We start from the raw sequence: 24,525 nt of genomic DNA, 5'->3' as shown, positions 1-24,525 counted from the left end.
CACAAGATTTTGAGTTAAAAATTTTCTCCCCGTCTTTCCCCTACCCACCACCCTGAAACAGAGATCTCACTGTATTAATTCCCCCCCGCCCCCGCATCTGCTCTTTCCTATATCCTCCCCTGTCATGGGCTGCTCAGTGTCCAGCACTTAAGCATGACCGGAGATGTGAATGAGAAATGACCAGACCATGTGGGAAGTTCAAGGAAGAATGATGAACTCCATTTATTGATTCTTAGTACAAGGTTTTTATAGAGCAAAAGAGACAAAGGAAGGGGACTCAGGTTTTCTTATCATTACCTTAGTCAGTTATATCCTGGAAGTAGCACAGAATAGATAATTTGATAAGGATTTGTTATCTAGGAGACTGAAGTCTTAGGGTAAGACCTTTGGTTTTGGCCTCAGGTACCTGCTAATGCAGCCACAGTCATAAACGGATACAATTGAGAGCAAATTTCAAAGCCAAAGCTGCAATCCTCAAAAGATACCATGTTTAGAGCTGACCACTCAAAGATACCTGAGTCCTGAATCAAATATTTTACCTCTTAATGACTAAAATCTTGGGGTATAGCCTATTGATATCAGAACTCAAGTAACATCCTTATAAGTCTAACCCATAACAAAGAACTCAGGAGCTAACTTAACAAAAAGTCGCATCTCAAAGAGGTCTTTGATATTAAAGTCCACTCTCATTGGGTAATTATCTGAGTCCTGGATCAGGCCTCTTTGGGTCCCAATACTCCCTCATTCCCCCTCCAACTTTCCAATAGGGCAAGATGGATCTCCATCCCCTAGTGCCTATATATCTTATTTCCCAGTTGGATGTAATAACAATAATAATTATATATGTGTGTGTGTGTATTTTTTTAAACATTTTATTTTAAAACTTTGAATTCCAGATTCTCTCCCTTCCTCATCATCCATCCTTACTGGGAAGATAAGCAATTCAATATAGGTTGTACATGTATAGCTATGCAAAACATTTCCAGAGTGGATATATTGTGAAAGACTGACTATTTCCCTCCATCCTATCCCGCCCCCAACTTGTTTTATTCTCTACTTTGACCCTGTCCCTTTTCAAAAATGTGTGCTTCCAACTTCCCTCCCCCTCCCAACCTGCCCTCCCCTCCATCATCACCCCTCTCATCCCTTTCCCCCCTACTCTCCTATAGGGCAAGATACCCCATTTAGTGTATATGTCATTCCCTCCCTAAGCCAAATTCAATGAGATTAAGGTTGACCCATTCCCTTTTGCCTCCCTGTTCTTCCCCTCCATTGTAAGTTTTCCCTTGCCTCTTTTATATGAGATAATTTTACCCCATTCTGTCTCTCCCCATCTCCTCTCATTCTGTTCCTCTCTCACCTCTCAATTTCACCTTTTAAGTATCATACCTTCCTATTCAATTGATCCTGTGTCCTCTGTCTATGTACATATGTACATACGTATATGTACACATATATACACACTCACATATGTATTCATATGCCCATATACCCCCTATATAGATAAATATATGTATGCACACACACATACATACACATACATTTATATTCCATTTAACTATCCTCATGTTGAGAGAAGTTTTATAAGTTACAATTATTGTTTTTCCATGTAGGAATATAAATAGTTCAACTTTGATAAGTTCCTTATGATTTCTTTTCCCTGTTTACCTTCTCATGCTTCTCTTGCTTCTTGTATCTGAATGTCAAATTTTCCATTCAACTCTGTTTTTTTTCCATCAAGAAAGCTTGAAAGTCCTCAGTTATATTATTGTTATATCATTATACTCAGTTTTGCTGGGTAGGTGATTGTTGGTTTTAATCCCAGCTCCTTTGACCTCCAGAATATCATATTCCAAGCCCTTCGATCCCTCAGTGTAGAAGCTGCCAGATCCTGGGTTATCCTGATTGTGTTTCCACAATATTAAAATTGTTTCTTATTTGCTGCTTTAATATTTTCTCCTTGATTTGGGAACTCTGGAACCTGGCTATAATATTCCTCATAGTTTTCTTTCTGGGATCTTTTTCCAGAAGTGATTGGTGAATTCTTTCAACCTCTCTTTTGCCCTCTGGTTCTAAAACATCAGGGTAGTTTTCCATTAGAATTTCTTGAAGGATGATTTCTGGGTTCTTTTTTTTGATCATGGCTTTCAGGTAGTCCAATAATTTAATAATTTATCTCTCCTGCATCTATTTTCCAGGTCAGTGGTTTTTCCAATGAGATATTTCATATTGCCTTCTATTTTTTCATTTGTTTGGATCTGTTTAATAGTATCTTGATTTCTCATAAAGTCATTAGTTTCCATGTGCTCCAATGTAATTCTGAAGGAATGATTCTCTTCAGTGAGCTTTTGAGAGTCTTTTTCCATCTGGCAAATTTGACTTCTTAAGGCATTCTTCTCATTGGCTTTTTTGACCTCCTCTTGCCATTTGAGTTAGTCTATTTTTTAAGGTGTTATTTTCTTCAGTCAGGTAGTTGACTTACTTTTCATGATTTTCTTGCATCATTCTCATTTCTCTTCCCAATTTTTCCTCCACTTCTCTTATTTGGTTTTCAAAATCCTTCTTAAGCTCCTCTGTGGCCTGTAACCAGTTCATATTTTTCTTGGAAGCTTTTGGTGCAGGAGTTCTGACTTTGTTATCTTCCTCCTGTTCCATGCTTTGATCCTTTTTGCCCCGCCCCAAAAGAATCCAAAGTTGGATTGCTGTACTTGCTTTGCTTCCTTTGCTTGCTCATGTTGCCACTCAATTACTTGACTTTTGAGCTTTTTTCCATAGCAGAACTCTGCTTCCAGAGAGGAGAGCTTTGTCCTAAATCACTGGGGTTTTGAGCTATTAGTTGGTTGCCCTCTCTGAGGCCTCCACAGGCTCTGGCACCTGGTCACACACCCCAGACCACCACCCAAGACAGTAATCCGGATCCAAGCAGGTTAAAGCAAGAGCAGTTACCCCTCAGAATGGTAGCTTTGTCCCCCTACAATCTGCAGGCAAGGAGCTCTGAATCAGCCATATGGGGGTGGCTTTTGTGCGTCAGCCGCTTCTGCCTTGGGAGCAGAGGCCAGATTGCCCTCTCAATCCCCCTGTTCCCAAAGTCCACACTGACCTTTTACTTTGCTTTTGGCATTTTGGTGTTGATAACGCTGGAAAACTGCCACAGCTGTTGGTGATCCACTCTCCCAAAGTCCCTCCAGCCACAGTTGGTCAGGGCCGCCCTGAGGCTAAAACCTCAGGCTCACATGGGGCTGGGCTCTACTCCCTGTGTGCTGTGATGGACCCTTCTTGCCAGTTTGCCGGGCTGTCTTCAGCAGGAGATTTGTTTCTCTCAGTCATTTTGTGAGTTCTGTAGCTCTAAAGTTTGTTTAGAGTCATATTTTATAGGTATTTGAAGTGGTTATGGGGGGAGCTCAGGGAGTTTTCCTGCTTCTATGCCACTATTTTGTCTCTGCCCCCTTTAGACATTCTTTGAGACTTGGGTAATTTAGGGGAGTTAGGGCTCAGACCATTGACATTGCATTTTCATTGCCTGAGTACAAAGCCACAAAGAGAAGCTGAAGGAACTCTTGGAGGTTTTGCTAGTATGTTGTAATGGATAGCGGAGGTAAGGTGCTTTGCTAAGCTGTATCAACTCAGAGTGTTCTCAGTGCCTGTACTTGTTGATTGCCTTCTCATTATGGCTAAGTAAATAAATCTTTTATCAACTGTTGAATGGCTTACTGTATCTCATTTTATTTCATTATTGAATCTCAGGTACCAAATGATTGGCCTGACTTAGACCCAAACCAGACCACTAAACAGTGTATGTTGCCTTATGAATCCAACTTGTGTGTATGTATATTTACATATATTATACAAGTTGTATGTACTTACATTCACACTAAATATTATTCACAAGGTTATAGTGTTTACTAGTATATAATGTGATTTATTACCCTAGATGTATTCGTATGTTCTAATAAAAAGAGTTTAGACTGCTACATAATCACACAAGCACCTTGAAATTGTAAATGACAATTCTATCTGGCTCACTTTTCTTTTTTGGACTTTGAGTTTTTAAAGTGTTACTTGCACAGCCTCTTTGAATATAACTATGTCATAACAATAGCCTATTCTGTTTAAACTATTTGACATTTAGAACGCATACACAAGCATAATTCTTACTTCCACTGTATTTGAAGGTTTATTTGGGGACAAGTTGCCTTTATGGATTCAATTTTGATCAAGACATTTTTGATTTGTTATGTTCTTTTCCTAGGAGTTGTGCCCTGTATATCAGAGTCTGTTGGTTTTGATTTTTTTTCCCCCAGTATTGGCCTTTCTTCTCCTCATTACTTACTTTCCTTACAGGCCAAAAAAATGTTTGAAGGTGAAATGGCAAGTTTATTTGCTATCCTGCAAACAAACACTGTGAAAGTACCCAGACCCATGAAAGTGATAGATGTGCCAGGGGGTGGGAATCTACTAGTGATGGAGCATTTGGACATGAGATATTTAAACAGGTAAGTCTCGGACCAGTTTTCTCCCCAGATTTGCATAATATTTCCTTGTAGTGGCTTGCTTATTCCTGAAATTTTTTGTACTCTTAAGGAGATAGTTTTGATGAATATCATATTAAAAAGACATGGCACCACAGCACAATGTGTGCTTAACTATCATATTATGTGGACTACTGACTAAAAGGTCAACAGAAACAGAATATTTCAAGGTAAAAATTTTTTTTCCCAAAATTTTATTTTAGACTCAAATGCCAGAACACAAATAGAGAATAAAAAAAAGAAGCAAAAACATGTCATAAACTTAAACATTGGAACTTAAATACAAAGTTAGAAAGAAATAAAAGCATGTCATGTGCATAGCAGAATGTGAGAGGATTCAAAATATGTAACAATAAATTTTCATTTCAAGAAAGCCTGTATGATAAATAATATTTATGTTGCTAATTGTCCATCTTTGCTTCCTTGTAAGTTTTATTTTGTTTTCTGCTGCGTACTTTTTTACTTTGTTCTTTTTTTCCACTCCCCCTAAACCCTCCAAGACCATAATGAAATTTATATGTTTCTCTATAGCTATAAATATGTACATACACATATACATATATATATAGACATAAAAATTCCCAAACCTATTCTACTCCTTGTCTTTGTTTTTATCTATATGCATATCTCTTGTTTCCTATCCCTTCTGCCTCCTCTACTTTATTTTTACACACTACATTGCCCTCCTATGACTTGCCTACCCCCCTCCAAGGATCCCTCCCCTATCCTCCCATTCCCATAAATCTAAACACCCTTCTATACCCCTATTTACCTGTTCTCTCACCCTCCCCTCTAAAGTTCCCTCCCTTGTCCTCTCCCCCTTCCTTATGCCCCTACCATTTTATTTCTTCTCAATTTAGAAGATTTCTGTACTCTTCTAAATATATGTATTCATTCCTCTTACACCCATTCCTGATGAAAGTAGGTTACCAGAACTACCAGCCCTCCTCCCCCATCTAATTCCTATGTATCATTTCTTCTTCTTGCACCTCATTTGTATAAAATAATTACTCTTTTTAGCCATTCTTAAATGGTTTTACTTTTTAAATTCATATCATGCCCAGGGTCTCCCCAGTCTTTCTTATGAACTACCCAATTATTAATAAGAATCTTAGACATAAGTTTTACATTTCACATACAAAAAAAGTAAACAATTTGTCCTTATGGATCTCTTATAATCAGTCTTTGTTATGTACCTTATCTTATATTGGTTCTTATATGTCGAATTGTCTAATAAGTTCAGGATTTTTTTAACAAAGTCTTGAAGATCTGAAAATTTATCAAGTTTCCAGTTTTTTTTTTTTTGTTCAAGATAATAGTTAACTTTTCAGGGTATAATATTTTTGGCTGGAGCCCCAGTCCTTTCACTCTTCAATATGTTGTGTTCCAAGACCTGCGGTCCTTTAATGTTTCTGCTGCTAGGTCTTATCTAATTCTAATTGTGGTACCATCATATATAAATTGTTTTAATCTTGATGCTTTTAATATTTTTTCCTTGAGCTGGGGATTTCAGAATTTGACTATGATATTCCTATGAGTTTTCCTTATAGGTTCTATTTCTACTTTCCCCTCCTTGTTCTAATGCTTTAGGAAATTTTCTTTAATTATTTCTTGTATTATTTTATCAAGATTCTTTTTTTGATCGCAACTTTCAGTCAGTCCAATTATTTTTATATTTTCTCTCTTGATCTATTCTCTAAATCTGTTATTTTTCTTACAAGATGTTTCACTTTCTCTTCTATTTTTTCATTATTCATATTTTGTTTAATCATTTCTTGATCTCTTATAATTTCACTGGTTTCATATTGCCCAATTCTCATTTTCAGGGTGTCATTTTCTTCCTTAAGATTCTGGATCTCCTTTTCTTATTGGTTGACTTTCCTTCCAAACCCTTCCTGTTTTTCTTGGATTATTCTTATTTTCTTATTTAGTTTTTCCTTTGTCTTTGTCATTTGATTTTTCACATCTTTTTTAAGGTCTTCTATATATTCTTTTTGAGCAGGTGACCATTTAACCTCTTTGGGGGTTTCTTTACTTCAGTATACTCCTCTGAAGATGAACCCCAGTCATCTCTATACCATAACAGGTTTCTATAGTTGGAGTCTTTTTACTTTGCCTGTACATTTTTTTTTTGGTAGTGATAGCTTAATTATTTGTAGTCACCTCTAACCCTGGGGCATGGGGAATGGTGCCTCTTGCCCCAGATCTTCAGTTCTTCCCTTAAGCCTGAAACCAAAGCCAAACCTCCAACTTCCTTTAAGTGCCCACAGCCAGGGGCTTTCTGCCCCACTGCTTCTGCACTCACTGGTCGGCCTACGCAGGTTTCTTCTTGCCCCCACCTCTCTTAGCACAGCTGGGTCTGGTGTTCCTTGTCAGCAGTGTTCCCTTAATCTTTCCATGCTCAAACACCCAATTCCCCTCACTATCCAAGGTGTAAAAGTTCTGCTGGTTGGGGCCAAGACAGCCTCTCCAACCAACTAACCCCAGGGCTTGCCGCTTGTTGTTTAAGAGGCTTACAGCTTTCGGTTAAAAAGGAACCTAGCCTAGAGGTGTTCACTCTTCACTGGGACCAAACCTCATCCCAGGATTTTTCTTTGTGATCTTCTCAAATAGTCCTGGGAAGACTTAGGTTTTGCTGCTGTTCTTGTTTATCTCCACCCACACTTTGATTGCCCTAAGGTGCTATTTTAACTCTTATGTGGGGGAAGATCTTGAGAACATGGAATTTTCTGATTTACTTTGACATCTTCCCAGAATCTTCTCCAGGTAAAATTTTTAAGGATGATTAGGGCTAAGAATCTCAGAGGGGGGATAGAAATATCAAAAAGTTAGGCCCTTCACTAAATTGGTGCTAAAATTCTATGTTAATATCATACTTAATTATGCCATGTTTATGTATTGTGCCTGTTTGGGATGAAAAACCCCATCCAAAATTTAATCAAAGAACGTGGAGATTTCTTAGGATAAGAACAGGAAATTTTATTCTCTTCCCCTGGGAGAAGAGGGTAGTCCTCCCCATGACTGATTGTGAAGAGGAGGCATGTTACAAAAGGCAGAACAAGAATTTTTTTTTTTTGCCTTTTTGAGGGCAATTGGGGTTAAGTAATTTGCCCAAGGTTACACAGCTAGTTGTGTGTGTGTGTGTGTGTGTTAAGTGTCTGAGGCCCTAAGCAAACTCAGGTTCTCTTGACTCTGGGCCAGTGCTTTACTCACTGCCACCTAGCCGCCCCCAGAACAAGAATTTATATCCTAACACAGTCAAGCCCCCTCCCTCCTGGCTGTCCCTTCTCCCATTGGCTGACAGGTGGGTTCAAGTCTCAATGTGGAAATCTTCCCCAATGGCAAATAACAGGGAAGCCAGCCACTATCTCTCAGTGGCTTACAAACAACAGGGAAATGGGGGATAGCCAATTCAAATGTGCCTATCCTTAATTGGCAAAAGCTAAAGTGAAGAAGAAAGGGACTAATGTCTCCAGCAAGGTTGGAGGGTTGGAGGTTGAAAAACTCTAAAGGGCCTAATGCTGATAAGATCTGACCAACAAGGGTGGAGGTCAAAAGATTCCTGAAAGGGCTTGCTGCTGATTGACAGAAGAAGTGAAGGGGGGGAAGAGGGAAGTCAACCATTCTGAGAAGATTTCACTCCCCACACATGCCTTAAGATCTTAAAGGTAGATTTTATTTTTTGTGATTTTGGTATTATCTCTTTCATCTTTTATTGCTGGACAGATTGATTTCTTTTGATTTTGTAGTCATGCTGCAAAGCTTGGATCTCAGTTAGCTGATCTACACCTTCATAACAAGAAGCTTGGCGAGACTCTCAGGAAGGAGGAGAAAACTGTTGGTATGGTAGAATGGCTTAAATATGTATACACACATATATGTACATACATATGTACTGTAAGAGTAACTCAAGCTGTAGGACCATTTAACAAAAGTTGGGATTTATGCTAAATTTTGAAAAGAAGCCCCTTTAGACAAAGTGAGGTCATAAGAGCCAAAGAATGCTAAATACAACTGGTATGTAGATTGCTGTTAGGAATGAGTTGTATAAACATATTTACCACAGATATGTGGGCATTTAATATATGTTTGCTTAATGACTTGAATTGAGGAAATGCCTAAGGCAGAAGTTCTAAACATGTTTTTTGCATCATTGACCCCTTTGGTAATCTGGTAAAATCTATGGATTTCTTCTCAGAATAATATTTGTTGCCTACATTCATAATCAAAGGAGATCTAAATTTCAATTAGAGATCATTTAAAAATGTAATTTTTTTCCTATCCAAATTCACAGACTCACTGAAATCTATTCAGGGACCTCTGGGAGGTCTATGGACCCACAACTAATCTTAGTTCTGAGGTTATCTAAAATAATCTTTATCCTATAGAATTTCTTGGTACCTAGAAGGGAGCATAATGACAGTTCATTAAATCATTACATCATTCCTTACATCATTACATCAATTGGAAATCTCTATTAATCAGTACTTCTGCAATTCTAAAAATGCTTTGTAAGCCTTAAAGTAAAGGTTTATACATTCCTTATTATTATCATAATAGATCGATGACTGAAGTTCATAATGGTGATCCTTTTTGAAGGAAGATTCTGAAGTACATTAATAATTTAGTTTTTTATTGACATTGGTATAAATTTATGTTATATAATATGATGTATTTTCATATGAGTCTATACTTTTAAATTGAGACTGAATTGAGCAAACCATATGGGATAATTGTCTATTAAGCAGAATATCTCATTAATCAAAATACTTTGTTCCTTGACTTTGCGTAATAACAAAGAGTATATTCTAAAAGGCCAAACAAATTCTAGAACACAGATGTTATTAGTCCCTATACCTTTTGCTCTGCCTGTACTGTATTTCTGTGCTTAAAGATTTATTTAACTACAAGTTCCAAGACACTTGAAGCTGTGACTGAAGTATATATAATCTTTGCTCTCTGAGAAGTAAGTATGCTCATCAGCAAATGTATTTTTTAATGTTGGTCATGAATTTTTGCTCCTTAATGAATTGACTTCCTTTCTCTTCTTTTTTCATCCCCCTGAACTTCTTCTGCTATCATCAGCAAATCATACTTTCAGTTACTCCTTTGGGAACCAGGATTATTTTCCTGATGTTCTCTTGGTGAAATTCCCTCTAATTATTGGTATTAGTTGAAACCAGATCCCTTATTTATCTTTAGATAAGAAAACTAGGTGAAGAAGAAGACATTCTAATCATTTCTGAAAGTGATTTAAGCAACTTGAAGCTGTTTATTCCCATGGGTGGGAGCTAGGGCCTCTCTGAGGAAGGTAACTGGTGGTTTTTGTTCTTTTGCTTGCAAAGGGAAAGGAGGAGGGCAGGCAGAACTTCAGTTTATGGACCAATTTGGATTTGATGTGGTAACCTGCTGTGGATACCTCCCTCAGGTAAGTGACATGTAAAGTTGTCTCAGTTTAATTGGTCACTTCTGGCCATTAGAGTCCTATAAACGAAGCTACTTTTTTTTGTTAACTTTTAAATGCAAAATTTACTATGTTACCTTTTATTTGTCTAGTGCTAAAAAAAAAAAATGACACTAGGTATATGTGCTTTACATTCAAGGGCCTGCTCAGTGTAAGAACTAAAGTGTTACATAGTGACACTTCACTTCAGGATGGCTAAGAATTAAACTTTTTTTTTAAGATTAAAAAATTTAACCTGGATTTTTTTTTCTTTCTTTAAAAGTTTTTCTTATTCTGAACTTGAACACCAAAATTAATGTTTTCACATACAAAGTAAATAAAAAGAGTATGTGAAACTGTAAATCTCTGTTATGTACAGTTTGCTTTTCCTTTTAAGTATACAATAAAATAAGCATTTAATTTTTTAAATTGCCCTGTTGTTTTTCCTTCTGGCCTTCCTTTTGTTCTCTTCCCTGTATTCTTTAAAAAATTGCTTCAGGAATTCTGTTTTCTTTCTTTCTTTTTGTTAATCATCATAATCTCCTATGGTAAGAACAATATTCTCTCTTTTCTCCCATTCCCTTTCCATGCCTCTAGCTCTAGGCAAGTTAGGCTAATTTTCTGTTAATAGATATTGAAATGATCCAGGAAACTTAAGTGACTCTGGGGACTAAAAGCTCAGTCTGTTGATATCACTTCCTTACAAAACAGAAGCAACAAGGAGGTCCCAGATGCTTGACTGATGGGCTATTAGGGGCTACTCAAACGCAGGGGGGCTTCATTCATCTGAATCAATTTACAATGTCCTCGATAATTATTTTTGTTGAATAGCCTTTCCTTGCTAAGGCTTAGTAAATATCCTTTTGTTCATGGTTAAGTGATCTCTGAGTTCTCATTTCACTCCAGTATTGAACAGAGACTATTAAGGGACTGTCTTGAGTCCAGGTCAAGCCCAAAAGTCAGGCCTAGCCCAAAATGTATGCTCTCCAAATTGAATTAAAGCAAACAAAAACCAACTAACCTTTGTAATAAGGTTAGTTGCAGAGTCAGAACAAATTCCCATATTGGCCATATTTGAGAATTTATATCTTATTGAGTACCTCACATGCTAAGTACGCTATAATTATGATTAATCGTTGTATTCATCAAAGTCTTTCGGAATTGTTTTTCTAATCATCAAACAATAAAACATGATCATGTATCCTCTGAAACTTTTTAGTCAGTTGTGTGACTATGAATATTGAATCTACTCTAGAAAATGTTTGTGAAAGCCTGTTACTTTCACTTATGCCTTCATTAATGCCACTCACATATATATGTACACACACATACATATATAAATATATATATATAATTTTCATAAATGATTTTTAGGGATAGGAAGGCAGTCATGGGTGGGTAGGTAGTTACTCATTTTCTCAGTTGTCTTTATAACTTCTACAAAATTTTCCAAGTGTTTGGTATCCTCTCTTTCAGTTATCTTGAGATTGGATCTTTTAATAGCTTAAAAATTCTGTTGCCACGGAAGGCCAGGTAGCACAGCGAGTAAGAGCACCGGCCCCAGAGTCGGAATGACCTGGGATCGAATCTGAGCTCAGACACTTAGCACCCACCCAGAAACACCTGGCCATGTAACCTTGAGCAAATTACTTAACCCCAATTGCTTAAAAAAAAAAAATTTTTTTGTTGCCTTTATCCTGTCACTCATTGCATAGTTGATCTTGTCTAGCTGTTCTTCTCATCTTTATTTTCATTAGTGTTATTTCTATTCTTCATGTTGAAAAGAGCCAGATATAGTGGCTTCATTGTCATTGATAGAGAAAAAGATGTAAAATTATCTTGAAAGATATTTTTGTATTTGTTGTCTTTATGGTTTCAGGCTAAAATTTTCTTGGCATGATGTAATTTGAACAGCTTTCTTGCCAGACTTTTGTAAACTTATTTTTGTCGCTATTGCTTTCCATTATTTTGTGGATAATACTTTCACCATCCTTCTTTGCATGGTTTTAAACTTTTTTTTTTTGCCTTCTTTTTTTGGAGGGCAATTAGGGTTAAGTGACTTGCCCAAGGTCACACAGCTATTTTTTGTGTTAAGTGTCTGAGGCTGGATCCGAACCCAGGTCCTCCTGACTCCAGGGCTGGTGCTCTATTCACTGCACCACCTAGCCGCCCCCCTTTGCATGCTTTTGCAAACAAATTTATATTTTAAATTGGCATGACCCTTGGTTGCTATCTCTATGTAGTTGACAAGGAATTGTTTGGGATGAAAAACCCCATCCAAAATTTAATCAAGAACATGAGATTTTCTCAGGACAAGAACAGGAATTTTAATTCTCTTCCCCTGGGCGAAGAGGGTGGTCTTCCCCGTGACTGGTCATGAGGAAGAGGCGAGTTACAAAAGGCAGAACAAGAATTTATACCCTAACTCAGTCAAACCCCCTCTGGTTTGACTGGACTCTGGTTGTCCCTTCTCCCATTGGCTGAGAGGTGGGCTCAAGTCTCCATGCGAAAATCTTCCCCGAGGGCAAATAACTGGGAAGCCAGCCACTATCTCTCAGTGGCTGGGAGGCGGGCTTACAAAGAACAGGAAAACGGGTAATGGCCAATTCAAATGTACCTATCCTAATTTGGCCAAAGCCAAAGTAAAGAAGGGAGGGACTAAGAGCTTAATGCTGATTGGCATCAAGGGAAAGGAAAATGCTGAGAAGTTTTCACTCCCCAGACAGAATCAAATACTTGTTCACTGAGTTGGTTTCTTTGGTCTTCTCCTTTCCTTGTTCTAGTGTTGATTTATAACAGTTAAGGAAATTTCCTTAGGAAATGGTGATAATCTGTGTCTGTCTTTTTTAATCCATTTTCTATTTTGCCTTCATTTGTTTTAGTAGTATGCTGTATTTCCTCATTTTATTCTTCTAATTTGGTATTCAGTTTGTTCTTTGCAAAACCCATTATTCAGAGGATTCATGTATTTTGCAGAGTCCTACAAGTTAATGGGACAATAATGAAAGAGAGATGGTATTAATGGTTCTTTTGGGTGCCTCCACCCCATACACACATCCCTGTTTGCAAAAATTTAAGTAATGAATAATCCCCCCAACCAGTAGAATCACTTTTCAATGCTACTGTGATTTGTACTAATTAAATGTCTGGTGCTAAAATTTTTTTTTCTTCAAGCAGAGTTAAAAAGTGCTAGTCAAATACCAAGCATCACAAAAAATGAAATGGTATCTTAATAGACAGTAGATAAATGATTACTAATTTGGGAGTCATTTACAAATTAGCTGTCCATGTGTATTTGTCCATGTGTATTCTCCATGTGTAGCTCCCTATTTTTTACCTGTGCATCAAAGTCATCAAAAGAAAAGTTGATTGAATTTGGAGAGGCTTAGCAAGTTCTTGATAGAATTTCTCTCTTGCATCTCATATTCTTCACAAATGCTGAACTGTAGTTATTTCCATAGATAAAAAGCTTTTGCCAAATCTAGTATTCATGATTAAAAAAAATACAAATAGTGATAGCTTCATTTTCAACATAATAAAAAGTATCTACCTATACTGTACCTCCTATCACCACTTCTGTTTTTCAGAACTGTCATTTGCAGTAAATCGAGGGTGGTGGGGGCAGGGGGGGGGGAATTAGAGATGTTGGCATTAGAAATCAAGAGCCAAAGTATTATTTGCAGAATATGTGACAGTATACCCAGAAAATCTCGACCTAAAAATTATGACGTACAAATAAATTTGGCAAATTTGCAGGATACAAGATTAATCCACAAAAATCATCCTAATTCTTATATAACAGTGATAAGGATCAAGAAAACAACATAAAAAGAGAGGCCACATTTATTATTGCCTTCATCATTGCGTTCATTTCCACAAAGTCTTTTAAAGTATTTGATAGCTTAGGTGCATGCAAATGACCATTTTAAGAGCAACTATATGGTTGTGATGACAGAAATTGAGGAAGATCTGAGTCATTGGAGGATGATTCCATATTCCTGAAAGAGGTTAAATTAATATATTAAAAATTAGAATAATCTAAAGATTTACATGATGTTACTTGAAGAGGGGAACTGTGGAGGCAGGAGGTGGTATGGCAGAGCAGGAAAAGAAATTATGACTGTAACGATCATGAGTGTGGGGAATTCTCGGTTTTGGAATCTTTCTCCACTGCAAATTTGGAGAAATTAGGTGATTTTTGTTTTACTTTTTTTTATTATGAACTTAATCAACAAACAAAAATATTTCCATATATAAAAGAAGATTGTGAATCAGTCTGTGAAGTAACAATGCTTACATTTCATTTTTTTAAATATATGTCCAGTTTAATAAGTTAATAACAAAATTATTCTGTTTAAATTGTTAGTAACAGTTAGCCTGTTAGTAACAAAATTGCATCCAATTCTGAGCTTTTTTTATCTTCTGCATAAATTTTAAAATGTTTCATTGATGTTCTTTCCTGTCTTTTTCTTTTTTTGCATTTCTTTTGATACCAAATCACCTTCTCCCAAATAAAATCCTCCATTTATATCAAATATGCAAACAAGCAAAACAAGTCAATACATAGGCCATATCTGAAAATATGCCTTATTCTGTACCTTTAGTCCATAACCTGGTTTGTACCAAGGTCATGCTTCATCATCAGCCTTTTAAAGTTGATAATTGCATAGAACAGAGCTCTGACATCTTTCAGAGTTGTTTTCCTTTGCATCATTTTGCAAATTATTCTCCTGGTTCTGTTCATTTCATTCTATATCAGTTCATTTGAGTCTTCTCAGGTTTCTCTGAATCCTTCATTATTGACCATTTCTTATATGTCAATAATACTCTTTTAATTCATAGAGCACAATTAATGCCACTATTCCCCACGTTATTTCCAGTTTTTTCAGCAACAAAATTTATTACTATAAATAGTCTTGTACACTTGGGCATTAGGTGATATTTTTTTCCGTGGTCATACAGCCAGTTTCTCTCAAAGGCAGGACTAGAATCCAGGTTTCTGACTCTATCCATGATAATACATTGCCTTATTTATTGTAATACTGATTAAAAAAAATTCTAGCACATTATATAGAAAACCAAATGGGCATGATCTAGCTTGACCCTAAAGAAAAGATATGAAAATGTACCTCCCTCCCCTTTTTCTAGATGGGGTACTGTATACTGTATATACTGTACATTGTTATATACCATTGGGCTTCATTGATGTGTTGATTAGTTTTGCCAAGAGGCTTTTTCCCCATTGCTTTTTTTTTTACCCATTGTTACAATGAATGATTCAATGGATGAGGAAGCAGGAGAGGTTTTCTAGGAAATAAAGTCATGTGACAACAAAAGACCAATAAACATTTTTTTTAAATGACCGAACATACAAATGAACAAGAATGTAAATTGTTTGGTATTGGAAAAGAAATAGGTCACTAATACAAAATAGAGATTCTAGACATTGAATCATACATATACAAAATAAGTGTGTCATAAACTTAAGAGAAATAAAAAGTGAAGAAAGTATTCACTTTTTGATACATGTACTTAGGAAAAGAAATATAATAAGAAAATGTAACTGCATATCTTATATCTTTTGTTAGTTCATCAGTGATTTGAGAATTGGTTAGCTTTGGGATTTGGAACTCCTTTTACCAACAATAGACTACAACCCATCCATAATTTAGGAGTGTATCAAGTTAATAATTATTAAATACCTACCATGAGCCAGGCATTGTGCTATATGCTAGGGATACAAAAAAAGGCAAAGTCAGTCCCTGACCTCAAGAAGCTCGTAATCTATTGGGAGACACAATATGCAAACAACTACAGTTATCCTTTCCACATTGTAGAGATTAGGGGTGTCCCTGCACTGTGGAAAATCTGCAAAAAAAATTTTGGCCCTCCCTTCATACCAGAGAAGAAGTCTGAATTTTTTCTTTTTCTTTTATGGGGTGTTTACAGTACTTTTATAGTAAAATTTGGGTTAATTATTTGGTCATAGATTATTATATAGGTTCATGTTAAGTAAAAGTACTGGCCTTTGGCTTTTGTGTTCGTTTAAAATTTAACTTTTTATTTTAACTTTAAAAAAGAAATTGTGCATAATTATGTTATTAAAAATAAAATGTGTTGATATTATACAATACTATACATGCATTTTATGCTTTTCTGAGTTTCTAAACTTTTTCTGTGTCAACTGCTGACCTTTGTGTGTTGTCTGTGCTTCTACAGAACTCCCCCAAAATTCCCATTTAATTTCTTATGTCAACCCACAATAGAAACCACAATGGGGACTGTCACAATGTGGAAGTTTATGTATATATATGTAGGATGTATATGCAAATATCAAATAAAAAGGTATACACACACACACACTACATTGGCAATAATCTTAGGGGGAAGACCCCCGGGCATCAAAGACAGCCAATGAAAATGCATAGTTGGTAAATGGAGGGTCTTGTGGAGAGATCATCAAGGAGGCCTCAGACATTGGATCATAGAGTATGTGAAGGGAAGCAAGGTATAACAAGATTGGAAAGGTAGGAAGGGGGTGGATTGTGAAGGGCTTTAAAAGCCCAACAGAGGATTTTATATTTGATCCTAGAGGTAATAGGGAGCCACTGGAGTTGATTAAATAGGGAGGTGACATGATTGGACCTATACTTTAGGAAGAACACTGAGGGGAGGATGGATTGGAGTCTGGAGAGACTTGTGGCAGAGAGACTGATTAGCTGTCTGTTCAGTAATCCAGGTGTGAGGTGATGAGGGCCTGTGTTAGAATGACAGCAGTGTTAGGGGGGAAAGGAACCATATTGGGGAGAGATTAGGGATGTAGAACTGACAGGACTTGACATCAGATTGGATATGAAAAGTATGAGAGAGTGAGGAGTTGAGGATGACATCAAGGTTGTGATCCTATGGGAACTGGGATAATGGTAGCACCCTTGACAATAATAGGGAAGTTAGATAAAGGGAAAAGTTTTGAGGAAAAATAGTGAGTTCAGTTTTATACACATAGAATTGAAGTGTCTACAGATTATCCAGTTTAAAGTGTCCAATAGACAGTTGAAGTCTTGAGAGTTGCCTGACAGAGAGGTTTAAGGGACTTGCTTTTGATTATATAGCTATGAAGTGTCACACTGTGTATCACAATGGATTCCAACTGAATTATAGAAAAACAAAAAGAGCTATTGAAATATGGTATAAAGTAGCATAGATTATCTCCTTTGTGGCAAGGAGAAGTAATTAAAGAAGTAGAAGGGAATTTCTGAGTTACATGGAGTACTAGTTCCTTTCTCTTACCTCTGACTTCTTGAACCTCTCCAAAACAGAAATTTTGTGTCAAAGATAAAGCAATGTCACCTGTCGCTATGGTCTAGGACAGGGGTGGGGAATCTGTGACCATGAGGCCACTAGGTCCTTGGGTACAACACTTTGACTGAGTCCAAGTTTTATAGAACAAATCCTTTTATTAAAGGGATTTGTTTGATGAGGTTTGGATTCAATCAAACAGCTGCACTTTAAGGACCTAGAGGGCCACATGTGGCCTCAAGGCCACAGGTTCCCCACCCCTGCATTAAGACATCCAGAATCTTCAATGGCAAGGCTCAACAAAAAATTAAAACAATAGATTGGGAAAGAAAATAAACAGAAGTGAAGGACAATCTAGAAGAAAAGAAGCAAAAAATAAGAACATTAAAAGAAAATTTACTCACCATGCAAGAAAAATATACTGATCTCTAAGTCAGGATGCATAGAGACAATCTCCCAGAAGGTCTCCCAGAAGACTATGATAGGTCAAAGAACCTCAAAACTATAATGAAGTAATAGAAGAGAATTGCCTTGTATTTCTGATCATAGAACGTGAAATTCCAATTGAAAAAATTCACAGATTTCCCCTGGAAAAGAAGCCCAGGACTGCAAACCCTAAGACATAGTGTTTAAGTTTAATAGAAACCACAAGTTCAGCAAATGATCAGGAGAAAATTCTTCAAATACAAAGGAAAAGACATTTAATTAATGCAACTCTATACCCATTGAAAAAACGTATAGGGGGTGGCTAGGTGGCACAGTGAGTAAAGTGCCGGCCCCGGAGTCAGGAGGACCCGAATTCGGTTCCAGCCTCAGACACTTAACACCCACACAAAAAAAACTAGCCATATAACCTTGGGCAACTTAACCCCAATTGCCCTCCAAAAGGCAAAAAAAAAAAAAGTATATGGAATGAAATAATGTATTCCAAAGAGCAGTAGAGCTGAGGATGCTACTCTGTTCTGCTAATCTGAGCTTAACCAAACAGGAAAAAAGATGAACATTCAGTAATGAAGAGTTTGAAACATTCTAGAAGAAAATCAGAACTCCCCAAACAACTGAAATGTAGGAGGAATAAATAGATGCAATAGGAAAGTAGAACAGTAGTAATAAAGTGACCACAGCATGACTGGTACAAGACTTTTTCCTAAATATATGCAAGGAGATAGGAATAAAGGCAGAAATCTGGAAAAACTCGATGTGGATAGAAGGCATTATGGACAGAATTTGGTGACACTGAATTAGTGGGGTTTTTTTGTGAGGGTTCATGTAAGAGGGGAGGGGAACAGAGGATAGAGAGGAGTGTGTGATGTGCTGAGGTCAAGTCAAGGATTAGCAATAAGGAGAAGGTGACTAACGTGGTCTCAGAAAGAGAAGAGTAGTGAATGAGGAGGAGAAGGGATTTAAAATGGGTAGAAAAGAATACCTTTCCAGTGGCAGGGCATTCTGCTATTGAATGCTCCTATGGGTGAAGAGAGAATTTCTGTGAGGGGAGATGGGGATCTTAAACTGAGTCCACCTGGGTGATTTGGTGCTTGAAAAGTCTACAGTGAAAGGGGGGGAAGAGGAGTTGGAACTTCTATATGTGGCATTGGGAAAACATGGTCACAAGGAAATTTTGAGGAAAAGGTGGAGGAAAAGAAAAGTAACCAGGGGAGGGTTTAACTCAGAGGTAGACTGCATAAAGAAGGACATCAGGCAAGAGGGCCCCTACCATTAGCAGTGTCCTCTGACACCTGCAAGAATTGGAATTGTTGTGGAAGTGAGGCATAATGGAAGAGGGGAATCCATGGGGCAAGTCCTACAAGGCGGTGGCAGAAAGCACCTAGAGAGGAGTGCCTGGAATGGATACTTTGGAAGTTTTAAGTGCATGAGGAGACAGGACAAAAGAAAAACCCAGATCGTTACAGGGGTCATGAATCAGAGAATGAGGGTCTAGAGTAGACAGACAGGGTGGATAATGAAGAGAATGAGAAAAATTCTTTTTGGAAAGGGACACAAAAAATGAAGTTTAAAAAACTAATAAACAGGAATAATGGAGAAAAAAGGGGGATCTGCTTGACTGGGAGGAAGAAAGGACAGGGTTGGGGTGAGGGATTATATATCTAGATAAAAACAAGAGGAGAAAAAGGAACTAATGAACAAAACTCCAAGAGAAAGGAGTAACAAATGAGAAGAGGGGATCAGAGGTGAAGGGAAGAGAGCTAGAGGGAAGAGGGACACCTTAAGAAAAGGTTAAAGCAAAGTAACTGAAGGAACGTGATATTGTGCTTACAGCAGAAGAGGGAAAAGTTAATATCTTGGGGGGAACCCTCAATATTAGAGGAAAATATGAATCTAACTTTCATAATTTTAAATGTGAACTAATTAATCCATTAAAACAAAAATGTGACTTGTTGGATAAGAAAACCCCCTACAATATGTTGCTTATAAGAAACACATTTACAAAATAAAGACATAGGAGAAATAAGCAGTGGATGGTCCAATTACATTAGAATAAATCATATGAAATGATTTATTCACTAAATCATAGAATGAGGCACCCCTTAAAGTTTTAGGATAAATACTTTTGTTCTTAAAAAATTACCTATATAACATTACCAGAAGATTGAGCACCAAGTGGTAAGCATTTTTTGGCCATAGCAGTTCGCGTAGATTATCTACTAAGTAATAGAGAAATTGTGATCTACATTATTAGGAGTCCCTACATACATTAGATTAAATTATGTGTTATGGAAATTTAGAACTTGTTTCTCCAATATTCACTCATTTGTTAAACATTAACTAGTTGCCAAGTACATACAATACACTTCAGTAAGTGCTAGGGGAAATAAAAAGGTAAGTAAGACAGCCTTTGTCCTGAAGAAGCTTAAACCTGATAGATAAGACTATACAGACAGATATAATGCTAGGTAAAATATAAATGTTTAGGAAGAGCATTACATACAGTGAGGGAGTATACATTTGTATAGGCTAAAGGAGAGATTTGAAACACTTAAATTTTATCAGTGATACACTTAATTTGGCATATTAAGAAAAGAAGGGGATATATGGCATATTTCCCCAATTGTTTGAGGGATATGGCTGTTACGTCCTTATTAAAATGTGTCTCTCTATGAGAGACAGAATACTGGGCTGTATATCTCCTGATTTAGGCATAGTGTGGTATTTAGAGATGTATGCTGTCAAATAACATAGTTGCCAGGCTTCTTTGATGAACTTCCAAGCCAAAAACCGAAGTGTCCTAGAAATAAAGGTTAATGTTGAAATTACAAAATATTTTCATTGTTTCAGTAATAGCCCCTTTGAAAATAAGAAAAAACAGCCTGAATCCCATAAAAATGATTTGTGAAAAGCATATTGTATCTGTAATCATCAATCTCAACTAACAGTAATTTTTCAAAAAGGGAAAGCTTCAACCAAAATGAAAGTCAGAATCTGTGCCTTAAAGCTTGTACACTGAAGCTCTTGCATCTCAGTAATTTACTCAGAACCTCTTTTATTCTTATTTTAGATATAATTTAGGTGAAATTATATTAAATATTATTCTCAACATTTCACACCTTTTTCTAGATTATAACATGCAGATTATTCAGTACTATTGGGTAATGTATTTTTTAAAAATTATTTTCATAAAATACTTTTAATGCTTTTGATATTTTAAAGGAGAATTCTATTAGGAGTTAAAAGATTATTTCTAATCTTAGCAATATCATTTCCTAACTGCATGACTTAAGCATTTAAATCACTTAAACTCTCAGAGCTTCAAGTTTTGTCACCAATAAATTAGTGGTGATAAATCCCGTCATCTTTCAGAGTTGTGAAGATCAGGAATAAAAATAAGTGGCATTTTTGTAGTGTTTTAAAGTGTATAGAGCTTTTAGCCTTGAAAAATTAGTACAAATTTTATTTTCCCTAATTTGAGGTGAAGATCTGAGGCTTGAACAACTTAGAGGATTTAGAGGTGAAAGCAACCTTGGAGATCATAGTCATTGTGTTTTTGAACTAGAGCAGGATTTCTTAAACTTTTTCTACTTGCCAGCCCTTTTCACATGAGAAGTTTTTATGCAACCCCAGGTATAGGTATATAAAATAGGCATACAAATCAAACATTTACTGATAATGAATAATAAATTTATTTTAAAACAATTCTTTGCTATACATATTTTATATGTATATATATGCTATACATATGCTATATATTATGCTATATATAATATATATTATATATATAATATATGCTATACATATATTACCACTTATTAAAGACAAAAGCAAATTTTCATTCTAATGAGATGGATGTGCTTGTTTATTTTTACATAAAAAATTAAATCTTGATGGAATATTTGATACTACAGGATGTAGAAGATCTTCAACATGTTTCACAGTTGATGTATTTTTTTTTTAAAGCAATAGGGATTAAGTAACTTGCTCAAGGTTACATGGCCAGTTATTTCTGGGTGTGGTGCTAAGTATCTGAGCCCGGATTTGATCCCCAGGTCATCCTGACTCTGGGGCCGGTGCTCTTACTCACTGAGCCATCTGGACGCCCCTAAGCAATTGGGGTTAAATAACTTGCTCAAGGTTACACGGCCAGGTGTTTCTGGGTGGGTGCTGAGTGTCTGAGCCCGGATTCAATCCCCAGGTCATCCCGACACTGGGGCCGGTGCTCTTACTCTCTGTGCTACCTGGCCGCACCAACACAGCTGATGTATTTTGCTTTTGTAATTGTCAAGGCTAAGAACACCGCTTTGCATAAATCCATAGTACAAAATGGCAGAAGTATGTTTGGGACATTTTTGAAATTGTTGGAAATACTGTCCTAATCCCAAACCAAAATTCATTTAGCGATTTTGTATGTTCATCAAACACACTGCAATTCATAACATGCGGTAGTTTTGAATCTGAGCCTAAGCATTTCTGGCAGCATTAGTTGGCATTGTGTAGTGTGATGGCATGTGCAGTACCAAGTGCACACATTGTGTGGTCAGAAACAAGGCTGCAGTGAAGTTGGTGCAACGCAATATGGGCAAGTGCTTCCAGGAACAATTTGGATTCATCACATGTATGATTTTGAATTAATTTTTGTTGTTGCACATTCAGAAACCTTTTATTGTTGTCAAAGTTTTTATGACCCCTGCATTCAGTTATGCAACCCCGTATTAGTCTGAACCCACAGTTTAAGAAGCTCTGAACTAGAGGAAATCATAGAGATCCTTTAGTCTGAACTACTCATTTTACAGATGAAAAAAGTGAGACTCAAAAAAATTTACTATTAGTTGATTTGCCCAATGTCATATAGACGCTATGTGGCAGAGTGAGAAATAAAACCTAGGTAAAGTCTCTGTGCCCAAGTCCAGTTCCTTTTTTTTTTTTAATTGATCTATCTGGTAGCTTTAATCCTATGCAGAAAGGGAACCCTATATAATAATCAAGGGATGATTATAATTTGAGAGTCTTATGTAAGCTTTCCTTTTTATTTTATTTTTATTTTTTTACAGCTATTTTACATTCCACATCCCCATGCAAAGTAAACTCTTTTCTTTATGGTGGTGAGAAGTATGAGAGGTAGCCCCTTAAGTGCAAGCTTGCCTAGGAGATCATGTTCATAAGAGCAGCACAGTTTCAAGAAGGGCATTTGCTCCTTGTGTTATCCTGGTCCATAGTCTTTCTTCTGTGCAACAGCCGCCTACTATTTATCCCTAAGTTGGGAAGAATAAGTATTAAGGTTATCATGGTAATATTTAAATTAATCTTGCTTTGTTTGCTTTTTCATTAAATTTGAAGCAGGAAGTTTGATGACTCATATTGTGGGCAATTGCACTCACATTTTCACCAGAATAACAGTATTTAGCAATATCTCCAGCAACATTTTACATAAAACAAAATACAAATGTGATAGTTCTGCTTATTCTGATATCAGAGTGAAATAAGTCAGTGACACAAATGCTTGCACAGCTCTGGTTTTATGGAAGTTTTAGTCATAAAGATACTTAGGTCATAAAACTAGAACCTTGTAAATAGCTACTGAGCTGTGGCAATAACAATTGAAGGTAGAACCAGAGAAAGGAGTCTTACTGTTTTCTCTTTTCTCTCAGGCTTCCTTGGGGAGTCTAGAGATAGAATTTATACTTCTGGCTATGCCACAAAAAAGCTCTATTACTTTTAAGCAAGTCACTTCATTAATGACAATTTATTTAGTGCCTTTTATATGTAAACCACCATATTAGGTACTGGGGGAAGAAGAAAGATCTTCTACGTGATCTTCTTATTCCACAGAATTTTAGGACTAGAAGGGACATCTCTCTAGCCCAACCCATACCCAAAAGGAATTCCCACTATGCCATACATACCCTTCTGTCTGAAGACCTCCAGCGAGAGTAAACTCATCACATCCCAAGGTATCTCATTGCACTTTGGGATATCAGTAATCATTAGGAAGTTTCCCTAATAAGCCTAAATTTCCTTCTTTGCAACTTTCATCCACTGCTTCTGATTCTGCCTAGGGGCAAACAGAACAAACCCAATCCCTCTTTCACATGACAGTATTTCAAATACTTAAAAGCAATTATCAGGTTTTATCTGCTCCAGGCTAACCATCTCTAGTTTTTTAACCAATATTTATATGAAATAAACCCTTCACCATCCTGATAGCCTTTTCTGGTTATTAATACCCTTTATTAACCAAGGCTTTCAGAATTGAGCATAGTATTCCAGATAGGGTTTGACCAGTACAGAGTCTAAAGGAAGTATTACTTCCTTTTTTCTGCAAGCTATGCCTCTCTCTTTATTTTTTTGGAAGGGGTTTTTGGGGTTAAGTGACTTGCCCAAGGTCACATGGCTAGTAAGTGTTAAGTGTCTGAGGCTGGATTTGAACTCAGGTCCTCCTGAGTCCAGGGCCAGTGTTCTATTCACTGCACCACCTAGCCACCCCTAAAATCCTTTATTTCTTTTTTTTGTTTTTGTTCTTTTGCTTTTTGGAGGGGGGAAGGCAGGGCAATTGGTGTTAAGTGACTTGCCCAAGGTCACATGGCTAGTAAGTAAAGCTATGCCTCTCTTAACGTAGCCCATGACCACATTAGCTTTTTTGGCTGCTAAATCACAGTGCTAACTAATATTCAGTTTGCAATATATTAAAGTCTTAGATTTGAAAATATGATATATTTGTTGAATTAATAAGACTCTTACCTTCCACCTATCCCTGCTAGGGATGGGAAACAAATTGCATCTGCTGTCTAGACATGATTCCTTTTA

General features: G+C 36.7%; 1 protein-coding gene across 1 annotated transcript in view; it reads left to right on the top strand.

The window, feature by feature from the left end:
* The window catches only part of LOC138152641 (ketosamine-3-kinase-like), a 60,689-nt gene that overhangs the window by 22,156 nt on the left and 14,008 nt on the right, over positions 1-24,525 (top strand). The window contains exons 2-4 of the mRNA XM_069076673.1: positions 4,342-4,493; positions 8,279-8,370; positions 9,875-9,957. Coding sequence (XP_068932774.1) covers positions 4,342-4,493; positions 8,279-8,370; positions 9,875-9,957 — 327 coding nt within the window. The remainder of the gene's footprint in view (positions 1-4,341; positions 4,494-8,278; positions 8,371-9,874; positions 9,958-24,525) is intronic.

Source organism: Petaurus breviceps, unplaced genomic scaffold, assembly GCF_028583685.1.
Source record: "Petaurus breviceps papuanus isolate PSGF00001 unplaced genomic scaffold, PetGlider_PUasm1.0 90925, whole genome shotgun sequence".
Lineage (NCBI taxonomy): Eukaryota > Metazoa > Chordata > Mammalia > Diprotodontia > Petauridae > Petaurus > Petaurus breviceps.
This window is presented reverse-complemented; position numbering and strand designations above follow the sequence as displayed.